The sequence below is a fragment of the Ranitomeya imitator genome, chromosome 3 (genome assembly GCF_032444005.1).
Source record: "Ranitomeya imitator isolate aRanImi1 chromosome 3, aRanImi1.pri, whole genome shotgun sequence".
NCBI lineage: Eukaryota > Metazoa > Chordata > Amphibia > Anura > Dendrobatidae > Ranitomeya > Ranitomeya imitator.
The window spans coordinates 209,246,374-209,267,174 of record NC_091284.1 but is presented as its reverse complement, the minus strand read 5'-3'; the positions used below and the strand labels follow the sequence as shown (position 1 = coordinate 209,267,174).

At 41.5% G+C, this 20,801-nt stretch overlaps 1 protein-coding gene across 7 annotated transcripts in view; it reads left to right on the top strand.

The window, feature by feature from the left end:
- Positions 1-20,801, top strand: part of PHTF1 (putative homeodomain transcription factor 1) — a 322,067-nt gene that overhangs the window by 288,612 nt on the left and 12,654 nt on the right. For all 7 annotated transcript variants that reach the window (XM_069761762.1, XM_069761764.1, XM_069761758.1 and 4 more), the window contains 2 exons: positions 3,158-3,313; positions 10,147-10,242. In XM_069761762.1, the coding sequence (XP_069617863.1) occupies positions 3,158-3,313; positions 10,147-10,242 (252 nt within the window). The remainder of the gene's footprint in view (positions 1-3,157; positions 3,314-10,146; positions 10,243-20,801) is intronic.

Here is a 20,801-nt window from a genome sequence, read left to right as displayed (position 1 = left end):
TTTCTGGCAGTATAACTCTGCTGCTTCCTGACCTTGACACAGGGCCAACAGTGTTTTCTCAGCATGCTCTACAGAGTTAGGTTCGTCATACAATAATCCGAGCGCTTGAAAAAATGCGTCTACATTCAATAATGCCGGATTCCCTGTTTCAAGAGAAAAAGCCCAGTCTTGCGGATCACCACGCAGCAAGGATATGATGATTTTCACCTGCTGAATGGGATCACCTGAAGAACGGGGTTTCAAAGCAAAAAACAATTTGCAGTTATTTTTAAAGTTCAAAAACTTGGATCTGTCCCCAAAGAACAAATCCAGAGTAGGAATTCTGGGCTCTAAAGCCGGAGTCTGGACAACATAGTCCTGGATACTCTGTACTCTTGCAGCCAGTTGATCCACACGAGAAAACAAACCCTGAACATCCATGCCAGAGCATATATCCTGCACCACCCAGATATCAAGAGGAAAAAAGAGGCAAACCAGAGCACAGAAAAAAAAATGGTTCAGAACTTTCTTTTCCTTCTTTAGAGATACATTTAATTCATTTTTGGCCACTTGTACTGTTATGATCTGGTGGTTTAGGAACAACATGAGACAAGCTCTGAAGGAGGTGGTATCTGTACTGACCGCAGACCCTGAACCTAGCAGCGCAACTAGAAATAGCCGTGGGGGGTACCTGACGCTCCCTAGACCCCTCGGCACAGCCTAAGATCTAACTTCCCCTAAAGATGGAAACAGGAAACCTATCTTGCCTCAGAGAAAAACCCCAAAGGAAAGATAGCCCCCCACAAATATTGACGGTGAGAGGAGGGGAAAATAACATATGCAGAGATGAAATCAGATTTTAGCATATGAGGCCAGTCTAGCTTGATAGATAGGACAGGAAAGGATACTGTGCGGTCAGTATAAAAACTCCAAAACAATCCACACAGAGTTTACAAAATCTCCACACCTGACTAAAGGTGTGGAGGGTAAATCTGCTTCCCAGAGCTTCCCGCTAACAGAAAAAATCCATAATGACAAGCTGGACAAAAATAGAATGCACAGAACAATAAGTCCACAACATGTGGACAGAAATGAGCAAAGCCAGAACTTATCTTTGCAGAACTGGTCAGGAAACCAGGAGAATCCAAGCAGAGATGTGAATCCAGCCAGAGAACATTGACAAGTGGAATAGGCTGAATACTAGAGCCAGGTTAAATAGCAGAGCCAAGAGAGACGATTAGTGAAAGCAGCTGCTAAAAATAAACCCAAGGAGCGGCAGTTCCACTCAAAACCACCAGAGGGAGCCCAAGGGCAGAATTCACAAAAGTGCCATTTACAACCACCGGAGGGAGCCCAAGAACGGAATTCACAACACTTATCTACAGAATTCTGTAATGCTGTAGATAAGGCCCCAATGTAACCTGAAAGATAAGAAAAGCAAGTTAGATTAAAGTACTGCAGTGCGCAGGCGCTGGGCCTCTCTGACCTTTCCCGGGGCCTGCGCATTGCAGTACTTTGCTCTGCCCTCATCAGGGCAGAGAATTACGCCTGCGCAAGAGCAGTGACAGAAGCAAGGAGCATGACAACATCGTATGAAGATGGGAGGTGCCGGACCCGGACCTGCGACACCCATTGGACCCAGACCGCCCCCCCCCCCCCCCAGGTGAGTATAATCTAACTTGTTTTTCTTAACTTTCAGGTTACATCGGGGGCTTATCTACAGCATTACAGAATGCTGTAGATAAGCCCTGGTGGCGGTGGCCCCAGTTTACAAAGCCAAAATGAGGTGACAGATTCCTTTTAAGGGCCTAAAGATTAAAAGTTTGAAAATTATGAAATTTTCACCAAATTTCCGATATTTTTAGAAGCAAACACAAGTTATATTGAACAAATTTTACCAATATCATGAAGTACAATATGTCACGAAAAAAAAAAATCTATGAATCTGTTGAAGAGTTCCATAGTTATGACCTCATAGAGTGACACTGGTCATAATTGTAAAAATTGGCCTGGTCACGAAGGCTTAAACAGGCTCTGGCACGAAAAGGTTAACAAAGTTGATATATCTGTGAGATATTTTGTTGCACCATTTTTCTTCTGGTTTATCATGTTTTGATTCAGAGTAAAGTAAAAACATATTCCATATCAAAAACCTCATTTTTTTGTAGCTAAGAGTAAGTTCTACTTTCCTATTGCATCACCCCCATCATAAAACCCTCAATCTTACTGCCTCTAATAGTATCATTCTGCTTATACCCCTAATTATATGGCTGATGTGCTGCTGCTCAGTGCACCCAAATACTGTACCATAATCATGAAACTGTGTCTTGCATTCAATATCGTGAATAATAATAGGGCTTTATAGTAAAGAGCAGCTTAAAGCTATTGATCCATACAACTAATTGATTCAGATACAAAGTGATACATTTTAAAGAGCTCCACAATCAGTAGCCACATAAGGACAGATACAGAAAATAAAAGCATTCAGCTAATGTTCCATAGTAAATTGTGCCATAATACAGAAAGTGCCCCATATCATGTGCCCCCTCTAATGGGAGCGGACATACCATTGGTGCAACACTTCCACCTCCAAAGCAAAGGGAATTGTGCATTATCTGATAATGAGCTGCTGGACTGCAAAAGAACCATGTATTGTTCTTGCTCAAAGTCCATCTTCTGTCTGTATCTACTCCTGCCCTTTGGTATAATTGTTTGCCATGTGCTATCACCAAGTTATAGTACTCACTTGACTTTGTTTCTACAAGAAGTCCATTGTGGATTTGACTTATTCTTTGCCCATGCATCTTGCAGTCTGACACTTGCCGCCATGATGACATCTTTGCACCAGACCTGCAATGATGTAACAATACATGGTGCTATATAGGCCATTGTTTGGAATAGGCTAGAAGTCTATGCAGTGAATTGAGATCCCAGGAGTCATCACAGGACAATATCCCCCACCAATTAGGCTCTACAGAAGTCACGGACATCTAATCAGTTGGGGTACAACCTGCTAATGGTACATCTAACATGTAACACTTCAAAGTATATCAATTTAATATTAATATCTAGACTATAAAAACAGTTAAATAAAGGCAAGCATTTAGAAAAATATGATTAAATATTATACAGTACAGTAATATTTTATATTTCATCATTTCCATGTTCTTCTGTACAGGTTCTTCATGGGCATGAAACATTTCTAAGCTATGTTTATAACTGGGAGTTACTCATCTGGGAGGCCGCGTTGCTGATCTACCTTCTGCATCTCACTTCCTTAGGATCTGACACTAACAAGAAATACAGTAATGTGTCAATACTTCTCACTGAAGAGGTAAACAGTGAATAAATAGACATTATAGATTAGCAATACTTAGAAAGCGGAATTATTAATTATCAATTATTTGCATATGTCTGAATTGTGGAATCCTTTTTATACTGGTGTTAAAAATCCTACAGACAAACGTGATGCCACTACGTGAATAATGAACGATTCAGTTCAAGAATCATCTCTGGAGTGCTTGAAAGATCCTAAGAGATTTAACATGTACTCAGTGGTGTACCACTAATAGCAGCAGAACACTCTGCCACTTTGGGGCTCTTGAGTTGGGAGATGGGCTGGTTGAGTGACAATCCCTCTCCCACCTAATGTTTGGAATTCAATAGTATCTGCAACCTTAGGACGCAGATGCAGTTAAATATAATGGAGCCTGAATACAATACAGGTTCCACCATTCAGCCTGTGCATCTGAGCCTCAGCACAGCAGGTGTGATAAGTTAACATTACTAGATTGCACCTGCTGCAAGGAGCATCGGACCACACGCTCCACAGAGCACAGCAGCGTATTAGTGGAATCGGGCTTGGCAAGTATTTTTATTTTTTATTTTAATGCTGTCAGTACTTGTGAGTGGAAATTCTATGTGTGCGGGCATGTGGGCTCATCATATTGTGTGTGGGTGCTGTGAGGGCAATGATGCTGTGTGTGGGGCTGTGGGGCCGTCATACCATGTGGGAATCTCATATTGTTTGGTTGAAGTATGGGGATATCATATTGTGTGTGAGGGCCACGATACTGTTTGGGAGCTATGAGTGGCATGATATTGTGTGGGGAGCTGTGTGTGCATCTTACTGTGTTTGAACAGTGGGGGCCATGATACTGTGTGATATGAAGTCATCATACTGTGTGTGGTGGCCATGGTCGGGTCCGTGGGACCATTATGTGAGAGACTCAATCTGTGGATATCATGCTGTGAGTCGATGGGGCGATGATTTGAGGGCCATGATGCTCTGAGGAAAGCTGTGTTGACAGCATACTGTGTTGGAATCTTATAATGTATAGGGAACTATGAGGACATTATACTGTGTGTACGAGAGGACTGTCTGTGTGAACAATCATATTGTGTGTGTGGGGGTCTCATACTATACTGTGGGGTAACTATAATACTGTGTGAGGGACATCTTGATGTGTGGGGCCGTGGTGGCATCATACTTTGTGGGGATGTACTGTAGTGGTATCATATCGTGTGTGGGCTGTGATGGCCATCATACTGGATGGAGGGTTGTCAGGGCCATTATACTGTGTGTGGGGATTATGGGACATCATGATGTGTGGTGGAACTTTAGAGTCATCATCATACTTTGTTGGGACTGTCCAGGGTAATATACTGTGCTGATTGGTCATGGTGGAGACATCATATTGTATTGAAGACACTGTGGGGATACCGCACTCTGTGGGTGACACACTGCCAGCAATATGCTGTGTTGGGGGTATCACACTTTCCTGAAGGCACTTGGAGGGGGTCATCATACTGTGCTTCTGGGGGGGCTACTGTGTGGGAAAATTGTGTGGGAGATTTCAATGTGCGGGAATTGTACTACTGTGTGTGGATTTTTTTGTTGGCATCATACTCTTTGGGGGCCATGAAAGGAGTATCAAAGTGGGTGATAACACGAAGGGGTTTTCAGCACTTCAAGTACTTCATTTTTGCTGCAATACATGTCCTTTTTCTTGTCTTTAAAAGTTGGAAGGTATGCCTTTCTGTTTCTACGCCTATGCTCTTTGACCCATCTATTCTTCTAAATATTTTACTTTGTGGGGTGAGGGCCCAATAAGGACTTTTAGAATACGAGGTTTCATGATTTCTATGTATGCTCCTGCCTATACTCATAGGTGAATACTCATTATTTCACTTTGTATTCTTTACATTTGTTATCTGGCTAAGAACTATCCCTAATAGCATCTAAAGAACAGCACAGCACAGAGCTGGAAAAGATAATGATAATAATAAAATATATTTATGAGCTATGGTGCCATTGTAAGGAGGAAGACCGAACTGCGGGTACCTGTATCAGGCAGAGTCCGGAAGTGCTGAGGCTGCATCCCATGTTGTTCGGGGGAAGGCAAAAAGGCCCGGACAGGTTCCCTGACCCAGAAGCTGAGGGCACGGTTATAAGTGAAAGCGCACACAGCATCGGGCAGGTTCCCGCCGGCGGTGACAGAGGTAAGGTGCGTGCACAGTGGGCTCCGGCGGGTGCGCAGCCAGGCCACAAAGACACGTGGCCGATCCGATGCCGGGACACTGCCGGAGCCCACCGCAGTAACAGCGAAAGAGCCAGGAGCCCTGTTCAGCTAAGTGCCGTATGTGAGCCTAAGAGCCAGGGCAAAGTCCAGGACTGCTCGCTGCTGCCCTCGTTGTCAGACCGTGGTCTGCAGGACCTCGTTGGAGAAACATCGCGCCAGTGGTTGTCGGAGCTTTAGTCTTGGGAACAGGCAGCACGCAGCATAGAGAGAGAAGTGCAGTGCGCCCGGTGGCTGGCAGAGAGCGAGGTGCCGTGTGCTTCGTGACCTTGAGTACAGCCCATGTGCCGCAAAGAGAGAACCGGGTAGTGGACATACGTTTTCAGCCCACCTTACCAGCATATACCTTCCCGCCCACGGGAGACAATGATCGTGCTGCGGCCTTCTTTGCTCCGGCCGCATATGTTCATGGATTAGGGGCTCGGTGGAAGGTACCGGAGACCGACCGCTGCCGCCAGAAGACGGACCACCATTACCAGTTGAACCTTCTTGTACCAGCACCGTGCCAGCCGTTGTTGGCGCTATTGACTCCCCCGTAGCATTCACAAGAATTGCCGTTATCTGATTCATTGCTCCTTAACTCTGCATATCCTTTACAATTGGACTATTATTCTCCCCATTTAACCCTGCACCTCCCTGCGAGGAGTTAACCCCCTGTTAAATTAAAGCTGTTATATTTGTTAACCCTTGCTCTGCCTTCTGTCTGTCACTGCATCCCGCAACCTGCTCACACCATCTTCATGTGAGCATTCAGACAGGCAAAGGAACTTTTTTATTTTTTTGATAAGCTTAAAATTCAATTTTTGAGTATTTGTGTATATCTTAGGTCGATTTTATATTTGTAAGGTGCATTCACACTGCAGTATTATGACGAAGAATAATCGGCAAGTGAAAAATAGGCTGATAATTACCCACTGAACAAGCAAAACGCTACTTCATCAGGCGAAATGATCTTCTAAACACATGAAGAGAGGAAAAACCATGGACCCGTAGAAGCGCCTCCGCGCGAAACGGCCGTTGTCTGTTTTGTCTCCTCACACTCCCGCTCCCCTCTGCATTCCTGTCTATGCTGCGCCACGTCGGAAATGGCTTGTTATGCTAAATAAAGGACATCTTGTTACTTGAAGATTCCGGGTGAGTGCTGAATTTTTTACTTCTCTTCATGTGTTTGGAGACTGTATATGCAAAGCACTGCCCTAGCTTCTGTGGAAACGAAGTCCGTCTAGCCTGTTGAGGATTATACGTGCAGTTGGTTTGACCAGTGACAGCTTGTTCAGTGCCGGTCATTTTTGCATTTTTTCTTGTGGATGTGGAAATGATCTTTTAGTTTGGGTAAAAAAATCAATCTTCTCGGCAGCTCATTGTACAGTATTGTGTAAACAGAACGTGCTGACAAGAACAATGTGAAGTGTGGGCTCCCGATCTAAACAATGCAATTAAAAGACTGCCGATCTGAAAATATGTAGCCGATCGACAGTCGTTTAACAACACAGATGTTAACCCAACTTGACTATAAAGCCTAATACACTAATCATGAGGACGATTACCCTGGCACCAGGTATAAAACTACACTAGTAGCAGTATACATAACTGACAGACAACAGAAAATTTCCTTCTCAATGCTGAACTTGCCACACTAAAAATGAATAATCCAGGAATTATGGAAATCACAAGATAGGTGAACATGTTAATGACATGCAAATGATGAAGAAATGGAAACTACATTTTTAAAACATCTCCATTTATTCAGAATTAAGTATGAGCACCATCTTGCTCTGCACCATGACAGCTTTAAGTAATAAAAGAGGGGAAAGAAAACGACCAACCAGAACGCCCCAATCTACTATGTAATTGTCTAAGGGTCACTTCCGTCTGTCTCTGTCCTTCTGTCACGGTTATTCATTCACTGATTGGTCTCGGCAGCTGCCTGTCATGGCTGCCGCGACCAATCAGCGACAGGCACAGTCCGGAAGAAAATGGCCGCTCCTTACTCCCTGCAGTCAGTGCCTGTCGTCCGCATACTCCCCTCCGGTCACCGCTAAGACAGGGTTAATGCCGGCGGTAACGAACCGTGTTATGCCGTGGGTAACGCACTCCGTTACTGCCGCTATTAACCCTGTGTGTCCCCAACTTTTTACTATTGATGCTGCGTATGCAGCATCAATAGTAAAACGATCTAATGTTAAAAATAATAATAATAAAAAAAACCTTATTCTCACTTTCTGCCGTCGCGTCCTCTCCTCGGCACTGCAAGCGGCAGGTTCCGCTTCCAAAGATGCTATGGGAGAAGGACCTTCCATGACGTCACGGTCATGTGACCGCGATGTCACGGTCATGTGACCGTGACATCATGGAAGGTCCTGCGCTCATACCAATCCTGGGACCGGACACCGCTCACAAGCGCCGGAACTACAACGGGCTCTTCGGATGGAGAGTATGTTTATTTTTTATTTTTTAACCTGTTACATACGTGACTGGGCAATATACTACCTGACTGGGCAATATACTACGTGGCTCTGTGCTGTATACAATGTCGCTGTGCAATATACTATGTCGCTGTGCAATATAATACGTGGCTGGGCAATATACTACGTGGCTCTGTGCTGTATATTACGTGGCTGGGCAATATACTACGTGGCTGTGCAATATACTACGTGACTGGGCAATATACTACGTGTCTGTGCTGTATACTACGTGACTGGGCAGTATACTACGTGGCTGAGCAATATACTAAGTGGCTCTGTGCTGTATACTACGTCGCTGTGCAATATACTGCGTGGCTGGGAAATATACTACGTGGCTCTGTGCTGTATATTACGTGACTGGGCAATATACTATGTGGCTGGGCAATATACTATGTGACTGAGCAATATACTATGTGACTGGGCAATATACTACGTGGCTTCGCAATATACTACGTGGCTCTGTGCTGTATATTATGTGGCTGTGCAATATACTACGTGACTGGGCAATATACTACGTGACTGGGCAATATACTACGTGGCTGGGCAAAGTGTACGTGGCTGGGCAATATAGTATGTGGCTGGGCAATATACTATGTGACTGGTCAATATACTACGTGGACATACATATTCTAGAATACCCGATGCGTTAGAATCGGGCCACCATCTAGCATAATATATAAATAGTAATTTATTAAAAATAGTAATAGCAACAGCAGGAGTGTCAGTACATTGATACAAAAGAGATTTAAAATCATAGATAAAAAAAAAACAGAGAACTAGGACGCACACCCAGGATGTATATTGGTGTGAAAAGGAAGAAAAAAGTACAATACAATATGTTGGTAATTATATGGGAAGACTCAAGTATAAATAATATAACAGTGAGTCCAATTGTGAAAGTAAATAAGGTGCCAGTGCGATTCCCAATGCTTTTAAACCATTACAGGGCAAGTCCCCATATATAACATAGTATATATCAAAGTATTCATATCATAGTAAACCCATGTGTAGTCAGACACTTCATGGTGTAGGGTGTAATAAAATCAAATTAATCTATTAATATAGTGAACTTACATAGCAATGGCGTTCCTTCATCCAAGTGGCATCCACCCTGACGCACGTTTGGGCTTTCGCCTTCCTCTGCACGGCCTGAACATATTACCGTGACCTACAGTGTCTCCGCACTTGTTTCCCATTGCACACATCTGGGATGTCATTGGGCAGCAAATGCAAATGCCAGCAGCAGATCTTGATGATTTGCCCATGTGCATTCAGCGTGGTAGATCATTCCTCAGACAACCATTAAAAACCTCATTCTTATCAGCCAAATGAGGGGATTTCTACATTTGGCGCTCATACTTGATACTGACTAAATTGAGATGTTTTGAAAATTTTGTTTATAATTTTTCATCATTTTCATATCAATAACATATCTGTCGATCTCATGATTTTCATAATTACAGGACTTCTTATGGTATTGCAATTTCAATGTTGAGGAGTGATATTGAGAATTCTGTTTAAGGCGAACCATGATTATAATTAGATTGCAAAATACGCTTTGGAAAATAGAAAACAGTTTTGTGTCTTTTGCAATCCTCAAAACCTCAATGGATTAATAGAAAAAGAGCTCTACATAACTTTTTAGTGTTTCTATGAGATTGTATCTGTAGCAAAGCAGCATTATAATATTCTACGCTGATGAGCTCAGAGCTAAAGTCCTAAAAAGCATAATAAAAATCTCTATTAGGGCATAATGTATCAGATTCATAATGTTATTTTACAGTGTATATCCATAGCTGACATATTCAGTGCCCCCATGTTCATTGGTTTGGGGTTTTTTTGGACAGTTTTAGGGGTGTAGAAAATGTCCTGTTATTTGAGATTAAAATTAATTGTTGACATTCACTTTCCAATGTGATCTTCCAACATAAAAATGACATGGGCAACTTGTTTGCCACAAAAATAAAACTCCCACACTGTAAAAGTAAAACTCCGACATTTTGTCCATTAAAACAATTATGGTATTATTCAAGTGGTTAATTGTTGCCATGCATTATTATTATTATTATTATTATTATTAACTGTTTTTAAGGCTTTTTACTTGATTTTTTTTTCATCTGAAGATCAATCTATATCTCAAAATGGAGAAGAAGCCAAACAAGAAGGAACAGCTCAGTATTGTGAATAATGTCCTAAAATTGTCTTCCAAACTTATCAAGGTATGTATACCGAAAATGCAATCATGTGATATATTGGTGGGAAAGAGCAATTGTTTCTGCCTTGGTAGAGCTGAGTAATTAATCAATGGATTGTTTTTTTTCCAGTGGCCTTCATTCTGACTAGACTGTTTTTGTAATTGCTACGTACACTTGCATTGAGCAAGGCCGTGCATGTCTAATCTGAATCGTATACTGTACTTGCGGTCACATAACCACTGCCCACGACAATGTAGAATCCTCACAGTGCATAATGTGTGCAATGTGAGGATTCACAAGTCTGCAGTCACACAGAGTGACTGCAGACTTTTAGATTAAGATCGGATGACCCCTTTAAACCAATTTATTATACACATTACTTCAGCTGTGCAGTCTTGGCCACTTCTCTCTCCTATATTTACTCACCTCTGGCAATCTGGATTGAAAATGTTAAGTCTTGTATTGCTTGGTGTGGAGTGGAGGAGTTGCTTGTTGGTAGAGGCTTTTGGGGTATTGTTCTATGACTGTTGCTTGGACTTTTTGACTGTTTGCAAATCCTCTTCCTCTCCTATTTGGTTTGCATTCCTTTTCTCCCCTGTGTTCCCTTTTTTTGTCTGTGAGTGCATATTTGCATGATTTTTTTTTCCTTTATCCCTGTACTTAATTCCTTGTTTGGTTTGTTTATATTCATACACGATTACTCCCCAGTTCAGCAAGGTACATGACCCTGACATCTTCACCATCAGAAGTAATCTGGGAAGCAGTGATACATAGGGTGCCCCTAGCATTAGAAAAAGGGAAAGAGTCCTTGACCCTGGATAATCTGACAACAAAGTCATGACAGGGAACATGTCATCAGAAAATTACCTATTGTTTAAATCAGGTATTTTCTTTCAATGTATTTAAAAAAAGATATATATTTTTATTTTCACATTAATATATATATATATATAAATAAATAAAATATCAATATTGCAATATCTACAGTGAACACTAAACTTGATATTAGACTCCTATTACGCAAGGTCTTTGTGAAGACAGAGGGAGAAGAGGAGCTGTAATATTACCTATTGTGGATCCTATGTTATCAGCTGGGTACAGAGAGGTGTTATCTATGATTGTAATTTTTTCTGTGATGACCATGAGACTGCTGAAAAGTCACCTGTACAAAGAAGGAATTATGAGTCTAATGACTTATCCAATGAGATATCAGTGTGAAAATTGCAAGATTTTTCTGTTTTTATTGAAAACAATTTAAAAAAATAATACCTTTTTATGACATTATTCTAACAATCATTGTTTGTCAGATGTGCCATTACAGCCCCCTTTCTGTACTTTTAGCAGATTGCACAAAGTGTGTTACTCTGCAGATAAATACAGGTGGTTTAGAAGAAGGTAGTTTGTAGATTGTAAGCTCTTACGGGCAGGGTCATCATTATCTCTGCTTTAATGATTGTATTATCTTTAACGTTGTTACTTATGACATATATGAACTCTTGAATTGTAAAGCGCTGCGGAACATGTTGGTGCTATATAAAGATTTATTATTATATTATTATTATTGGAGAAAAAACCTCTGCAGAGCGCTTTTTTTTTTTTGCAAAGTGGGGCACTGAGTAAAAGTGGGGTCCCAGATGCTAACGTGTTGCACCATCACACAGACACATTTAAGGCCCCGTCACACATAGCGACGCTTGAGCGATTCCGACAACGATACGACCTGTCAGGGATCGCTCAAGCGTCGCTATGTGGTCGCTGGTGAGATGTCACACAGTGCGATCTCACCAACGACGCAGCAGCGATGCGGCGACCTGTAGCGACCTGTAGAACGATGCTATTTCATGATGATTCAATGGGACGTCCTGTCAGCGAGGTCGTTGGTAAGGTGTCAAACACAGCGATGTGTGCTACCCAGCGGGACCTCAACGATCAAAAAATGGCCCAGGCCATTCCGACACGACCAGCGATCTCACAGCAGGGGCCTGGTCGCTGCTACGTGTCACACATAGCGAGATTGCTACTGAGGTCGCTGTTGTGTCACAAAACTTGTGACTCAGCAGCGATCTCGCTAGCGATCTCGCTGTGTGTGACGGGGGCTTTAGGTAGTATTCACACATTTCAGAATGTTAAACAAGCCCTGATTGAATTATATGCAGGTCGTTTGACACTTGCTTTCCTGCCTCTTTACACAGACTGATGAAGAATGATGGGGACAGAATGATCACTAATGCAATTTCCAACTTGTAAAATCAGGCAGCCACAGCCTCACACCGGTTAGCCCAGTGAACCTACAAAAGTGTTGGGTCTCACTGGGGGCCATTTTGGGCAATTACCAAGTTTGTAACCCCCCTCCTCCCTAATGGCAGTCCTGCATATGTTTGTAGTCAGAGACAGTATATTATCATTAGAGGATAAAACCATGGTTCCCTTGTAACAGTTAAAATCTTGGCTGATTTATGCAGTATATTACAACTCATGCACAGCATCCCTACTTTTCTTTCATTTGCTTGCAATGATCAAATGCATGCTGTTCCTTGCAAGCTGAAGTCTTTCACCACTATAAGAGGATGAGGTTCCAGAGGACGATGGCCTACAAGTAAACAAGCTACCCAATATCCCAAAACCAAGGTATCTTACTTACCATTTCACTGAAGAATGGAAGGGCAAGAATAAAAAGAAAATTAATGGAAATCATGATTCTTTTATACGTTTAAAGAATATACAGTGGGGGAAATAAGTATTTGATCCCTTGCTGATTTTGTAAGTTTGCCCACTGACAAAGACATGAACAGTCTATAATTTTAAGGGCAGGTTCATTTTAACATTGAGAGATAGAATATCAAAAGTAAAATCCAGAAAATAACACTGTATAAATTATATAAATGTATTTGCATTTTTCAGTGAGAAATAAGTATTTGATCCCTCTGGCAAACAAGACTTAATACTTGGTGGCAAAACCCTTGTTGGCAAGCACAGCAGTCAGACAATTTTTGTAGTTGATGATGAGGTTTACACACATGTCAGGAGGAATTTTGGTCCACACCTCTTTGCAGATCATCTCTAAATCATTAAGATTTTGAGGCTGTGGTTTGGCAGCTCGTAGCTTCAACTCCCTCTATAAGTTTTCTATGGGATCAAGGTCTGGAGATTGGCTAGACCACACCATGACCTTTGTGTGCTTCTTTTTGAGCCACTCTTTTGTTGCCTTGGTTGTATGTTTTGGGTCATTATCTTGCTGGAAGACCCAGTCATGACCCATTTTTAATGTCCTGTCAAAGGGAAGGAGGTTATCTTTCAGGATTTTACGATATATGGCTCCATCCATTCTCCCATTGATGCGGTGAAGTAGTCCTGTGTCTGTGATCGTGTCCCTGACATCCTTATAAAGCTCTTTGGTCTTGCCCATGTTGTAGAGGTTAGAGTCTGACTGTCTGTGGACAGGAGACTTTTACAAAGGTGATTATGTAGGACAGCTGTCTTTAACGAGTTGATTAGGAGCGTCTAACTGGTCTCTAGAAGCCAGGACTCAAATGGTTGGGGATCAAATACTTATTTCTCACTGCAAAATGCAAATAAATTTATATAATTAATACAACGTGATTTTATGGATTTTATTTTTTATATTCTATCTTTTAATGTTAAAATTAACCTACCCTTAAAATTGTAGACTGTTAATGTCTTTGTCAGTGGGCAAACTTACAAAATCAGCAAGGGATAAAATACTTATTTCCCCCACTGTATGTTTGATACTACACTCTCAAATTCATGTATAATATATGGACTAAAATATTAGAAGAGATTTTATGATATCCTATTCTAAATCCATTGACATTAATATGGAGGTGGTCCACCATTTATACGTGTAACAGCTTCCATCCTCTCTGCATGATTTAGACTGTCTGTGGGAATTTTTGCCCATTCAACCAGAAGAGCATTTGTGAGGTCAGACACTGATGGTGGGTGAGAGGGTCTGGCTCATAATTTCAGTTTTAGTTAATTCAAAGGTGCTCGATAAGGTTATGGTCAGGCCTCTGTGTGAACAATCAAGCATTTCAATGCCAAACTAAAGGTACCGTCACACTAAGCGACGCTGCAGCGATACCGACAACGATGTCGATCGCTGCAGCGTCGCTGTTTGGTCGCTGGAGAGCTGTCACACAGACAGCTCTCCAGCGACCAACGATCCCGAGGTCCCCGGTAACCAGGGTAAACATCGGGTTACTAAGCGCAGGGCCGCGCTTAGTAACCCGATGTTTACCCTGGTTACCAGCGTAAACGTTAAAAAAACAAACATTACATACTTACCTTCAGCTGTCTGTCCTCCGGCACTCTGCTTTCCTCTGCACTGTCAGCCGGAAAGCAGAGCGGTGACGTCACCGCTGTGCTTTCCGGCTGGCTGGCGCTGACACAGGATGCAGGAGGAGTGCAGAGAAGCACAGCGCCGGGGACAGACAGCTGAAGGTAAGTATGTACTGTTTGTTTTTTTAATGTTTACGCTGGTAACCAGGGTAAACATCAGGTTACTAAGCGTGGCCCTGCGCTTAGTAACCCGATGTTTACCCTGGTTACCAGTGAAGACATCGCTGGATCGGTGTCACACACGCTGATCCAGCGATGTCAGCGGGAAGTCCAGCGACGAAATAAAGTTCTGGACTTTCCTCAGCGACCAACGATCTCCCAGCAGGGGCCTGATCGTTGGTCGCTGTCACACATAACGATTTCCTTAACGATATCGTTGCTACGTCACAAAAAGCAACGATATCATTAACGATATCGTTATGTGTGACGGTACCTTTACTCAACCATGCCTTTATTTACCTTGTTTTGTTCACTAGGGAATAGTCATGATGGATCGGAATAGGACCTTCCTTATATTGTTCCAACAAAGTTGGCAGCTTTCCTTTCACTGAAGCTAATGGCTTTAAACTATTTCCTTAAAAACAAACCTCTAGCATTATCCCTCTTCCCCCAAACCTTACAGTTTGTACAATGGACTCAGACAGGTAACAAGCACCTGGCATTCATCAAACCCAGACTTGTCCATCAGAATGCCAGATAGAGAAGCGTGATTTGTCACTCCACAGAATATATTTCCAGAGTCTATGGTGGCGTGCTTCACACTACTTCATTGGATGCTTGCCATTGTGCTTAGTGATGTTAGGCTTGTATGCAGCTGCTCAGGCATGTCATGAAGTTCCCAGTGCACGGTCTTTGTGCTGATAATACTAGAGGAGATGTAGAGCTCTGTAGCTATTGTATCATAATATATATGTAATTAATGTGCAAGAACAGGGCTACATAAACCATTGTACAAAAATAAGCAATAAAGTTTTTTTGTTAATCAAAAATGATAAAACATGATTAAAAAGTGCAAAGGTTCATATCAATGCAAAGAAAGAGGAAGCAGTGTTTCAATCAAAGCATAAAAGTGGTTTATCAATTATTTATTAGGCACATTTTTCTACTTGATAGCAGCTAAATAGCATTGAACTCACAATATCTTTAAAACTTAATACTAGTTTGGAGGCACTGTATGTAGAGGTGAGCAAACCTGAAATGCAAAGTTTGGGGTTTGTACAGACACCCAGTGCCCATTGCTTAGCCTCTAACACAGACTAAAGAGGGGAGAGAGGGTGGAGGTACTCTGCTTCCATTGGCAACCCACTAGCCTTTACTACAACCATTTTACAGCCCTTTTACAGCACCAAAGTTTGGGTCCCTTATGGGTTCGGATTCAAGTTCGGGTAGAGTTCTGGTACCTGAACCGAACTTTGGGCTAAAGTTCGATCGAACCTGACAAACTCAAACATCCAAGGGTCCGCTAATCCCTAGGTGAATGTATTTGGATTGAAATAATCTGGCTTTTTTTTTCTCTTACTTTTGAGCCATTACTGATCTCACAGTTTCATAAACAGTATTTGGTATATACTACAATTTGCTTTTATGCTGTAATAAACACACCACTTCCTTTTTCTTGGCATTCATATAATCCTTTCCATTCTTTGTTTAATTTTTTATCATATTTGTGATTCAAAATAAAACTTTGTTAATATTCGTACAATGGTGTATATCATCCTTGCATTTTTTTTTCTTTTTATTCCTTTTATTTACATTATAAAGGGCTTTGTGGCTTTGACAATTATTGTAGACATTTACAGGTGCATCTCACAAAATTAGAATATCATCAAAAAGTTAATTTATTTCAGTTCTTCGATACAAAAAGTGAAACTCATATACAGCTCTGGCAAAAATTAAGAGACCACTGCACAGTTTTATAAAAATCAGCTTCTTTACATATCTGACAGCCATTCCATTCCAGTGTCAGTTGAATTCCAACCAGAGTACACTTCAAGACACAAAAGCGAATGGTAAAACCAAAAACACTCAGTTTGAAAAAATGTTTGCAGTAATCCGCAAGTGCTAGTAAAAGATGTAATAACAGGGTATTTGGTTGATACGTTTTTTGCAAAAAATGTATACTAAGCTGCTCTACCAATCTTCACGGTATACCCATATCAGAGCAGTCCTAACTAATGTATGCAATCCCTATCTGATGTATTTAAAAACCTGATCATCTGTATATTACCTGTGTGAACAGGGTTCAGAGAGGAAAAATCCATGTGTGCATACAGGACAGAACAGCTTTTGTGCAGCTAGCCCAAGAGGAGTGGTGGAACTCCCCAGTCTTGTAGACACAAGAGAACAATCATGGAAACAGGAACACATGGGCTACCTGCACAGTGAACAAGTCTGTAAGAACATGTTCACACACCACCAAGAAACCTGAAGACACAAAAGCGAATGGTAAAACCAAAAACACTCAGTTTGAAAAAATGTTTGCAGTAATCCGCAAGTGCTAGTAAAAGATGTAATAACAGGGTATTTGGTTGATACGTTTTTTGCAAAAAATGTATACTAAGCTGCTCTACCAATCTTCACGGTATACCCATATCAGAGCAGTCCTAACTAATGTATGCAATCCCTATCTGATGTATTTAAAAACCTGATCATCTGTATATTACCTGTGTGAACAGGGTTCAGAGAGGAAAAATCCATGTGTGCATACAGGACAGAACAGCTTTTGTGCAGCTAGCCCAAGAGGAGTGGTGGAACTCCCCAGTCTTGTAGACACAAGAGAACAATCATGGAAACAGGAACACATGGGCTACCTGCACAGTGAACAAGTCTGTAAGAACATGTTCACACACCACCAAGAAACCTGAAGACACAAAAGCGAATGGTAAAACCAAAAACACTCAGTTTGAAAAAATGTTTGCAGTAATCCGCAAGTGCTAGTAAAAGATGTAATAACAGGGTATTTGGTTGATACGTTTTTTGCAAAAAATGTATACTAAGCTGCTCTACCAATCTTCACGGTATACCCATATCAGAGCAGTCCTAACTAATGTATGCAATCCCTATCTGATGTATTTAAAAACCTGATCATCTGTATATTACCTGTGTGAACAGGGTTCAGAGAGGAAAAATCCATGTGTGCATACAGGACAGAACAGCTTTTGTGCAGCTAGCCCAAGAGGAGTGGTGGAACTCCCCAGTCTTGTAGACACAAGAGAACAATCATGGAAACAGGAACACATGGGCTACCTGCACAGTGAACAAGTCTGTAAGAACATGTTCACACACCACCAAGAAACCTGAAGACACAAAAGCGAATGGTAAAACCAAAAACACTCAGTTTGAAAAAATGTTTGCAGTAATCCGCAAGTGCTAGTAAAAGATGTAATAACAGGGTATTTGGTTGATACGTTTTTTGCAAAAAATGTATACTAAGCTGCTCTACCAATCTTCACGGTATACCCATATCAGAGCAGTCCTAACTAATGTATGCAATCCCTATCTGATGTATTTAAAAACCTGATCATCTGTATATTACCTGTGTGAACAGGGTTCAGAGAGGAAAAATCCATGTGTGCATACAGGACAGAACAGCTTTTGTGCAGCTAGCCCAAGAGGAGTGGTGGAACTCCCCAGTCTTGTAGACACAAGAGAACAATCATGGAAACAGGAACACATGGGCTACCTGCACAGTGAACAAGTCTGTAAGAACATGTTCACACACCACCAAGAAACCTGAAGACACAAAAGCGAATGGTAAAACCAAAAACACTCAGTTTGAAAAAATGTTTGCAGTAATCCGCAAGTGCTAGTAAAAGATGTAATAACAGGGTATTTGGTTGATACGTTTTTTGCAAAAAATGTATACTAAGCTGCTCTACCAATCTTCACGGTATACCCATATCAGAGCAGTCCTAACTAATGTATGCAATCCCTATCTGATGTATTTAAAAACCTGATCATCTGTATATTACCTGTGTGAACAGGGTTCAGAGAGGAAAAATCCATGTGTGCATACAGGACAGAACAGCTTTTGTGCAGCTAGCCCAAGAGGAGTGGTGGAACTCCCCAGTCTTGTAGACACAAGAGAACAATCATGGAAACAGGAACACATGGGCTACCTGCACAGTGAACAAGTCTGTAAGAACATGTTCACACACCACCAAGAAACCTGAAGACACAAAAGCGAATGGTAAAACCAAAAACACTCAGTTTGAAAAAATGTTTGCAGTAATCCGCAAGTGCTAGTAAAAGATGTAATAACAGGGTATTTGGTTGATACGTTTTTTGCAAAAAATGTATACTAAGCTGCTCTACCAATCTTCACGGTATACCCATATCAGAGCAGTCCTAACTAATGTATGCAATCCCTATCTGATGTATTTAAAAACCTGATCATCTGTATATTACCTGTGTGAACAGGGTTCAGAGAGGAAAAATCCATGTGTGCATACAGGACAGAACAGCTTTTGTGCAGCTAGCCCAAGAGGAGTGGTGGAACTCCCCAGTCTTGTAGACACAAGAGAACAATCATGGAAACAGGAACACATGGGCTACCTGCACAGTGAACAAGTCTGTAAGAACATGTTCACACACCACCAAGAAACCTGAAGACACAAAAGCGAATGGTAAAACCAAAAACACTCAGTTTGAAAAAATGTTTGCAGTAATCCGCAAGTGCTAGTAAAAGATGTAATAACAGGGTATTTGGTTGATACGTTTTTTGCAAAAAATGTATACTAAGCTGCTCTACCAATCTTCACGGTATACCCATATCAGAGCAGTCCTAACTAATGTATGCAATTCTTGTGTCTTCAGGTTTCTTGGTGGTGTGTGAACATGTTCTTACAGACTTGTTCACTGTGCAGGTAGCCCATGTGTTCCTGTTTCCATGATTGTTCTCTTGTGTCTACAAGACTGGGGAGTTCCACCACTCCTCTTGGGCTAGCTGCACAAAAGCTGTTCTGTCCTGTATGCACACATGGATTTTTCCTCTCTGAACCCTGTTCACACAGGTAATATACAGATGATCAGGTTTTTAAATACATCAGATAGGGATTGCATACATTAGTTAGGACTGCTCTGATATGGGTATACCGTGAAGATTGGTAGAGCAGCTTAGTATACATTTTTTGCAAAAAACGTATCAACCAAATACCCTGTTATTACATCTTTTACTAGCACTTGCGGATTACTGCAAACATTTTTTCAAACTGAGTGTTTTTGGTTTTACCATTCGCTTTTGTGTCTTCAGGTTTCTTGGTGGTGTGTGAACATGTTCTTACAGACTTGTTCACTGTGCAGGTAGCCCATGTGTTCCTGTTTCCATGATTGTTCTCTTGTGTCTACAAGACTGGGGAGTTCCACCACTCCTCTTGGGCTAGCTGCACAAAAGCTGTTCTGTCCTGTATGCACACATGGATTTTTCCTCTCTGAACCCTGTTCACACAGGTAATATACAGATGATCAGGTTTTTAAATACATCAGATAGGGATTGCATACATTAGTTAGGACTGCTCTGATATGGGTATACCGTGAAGATTGGTAGAGCAGCTTAGTATACATTTTTTGCAAAAAACGTATCAACCAAATACCCTGTTATTACATCTTTTACTAGCACTTGCGGATTACTGCAAACATTTTTTCAAACTGAGTGTTTTTGGTTTTACCATTCGCTTTTGTGTCTTCAGGTTTCTTGGTGGTGTGTGAACATGTTCTTACAGACTTGTTCACTGTGCAGGTAGCCCATGTGTTCCTGTTTCCATGATTGTTCTCTTGTGTCTACAAGACTGGGGAGTTCCACCACTCCTCTTGGGCTAGCTGCACAAAAGCTGTTCTGTCCTGTATGCACACATGGATTTTTCCTCTCTGAACCCTGTTCACACAGGTAATATACAGATGATCAGGTTTTTAAATACATCAGATAGGGATTGCATACATTAGTTAGGACTGCTCTGATATGGGTATACCGTGAAGATTGGTAGAGCAGCTTAGTATACATTTTTTGCAAAAAACGTATCAACCAAATACCCTGTTATTACATCTTTTACTAGCACTTGCGGATTACTGCAAACATTTTTTCAAACTGAGTGTTTTTGGTTTTACCATTCGCTTTTGTGTCTTCAGGTTTCTTGGTGGTGTGTGAACATGTTCTTACAGACTTGTTCACTGTGCAGGTAGCCCATGTGTTCCTGTTTCCATGATTGTTCTCTTGTGTCTACAAGACT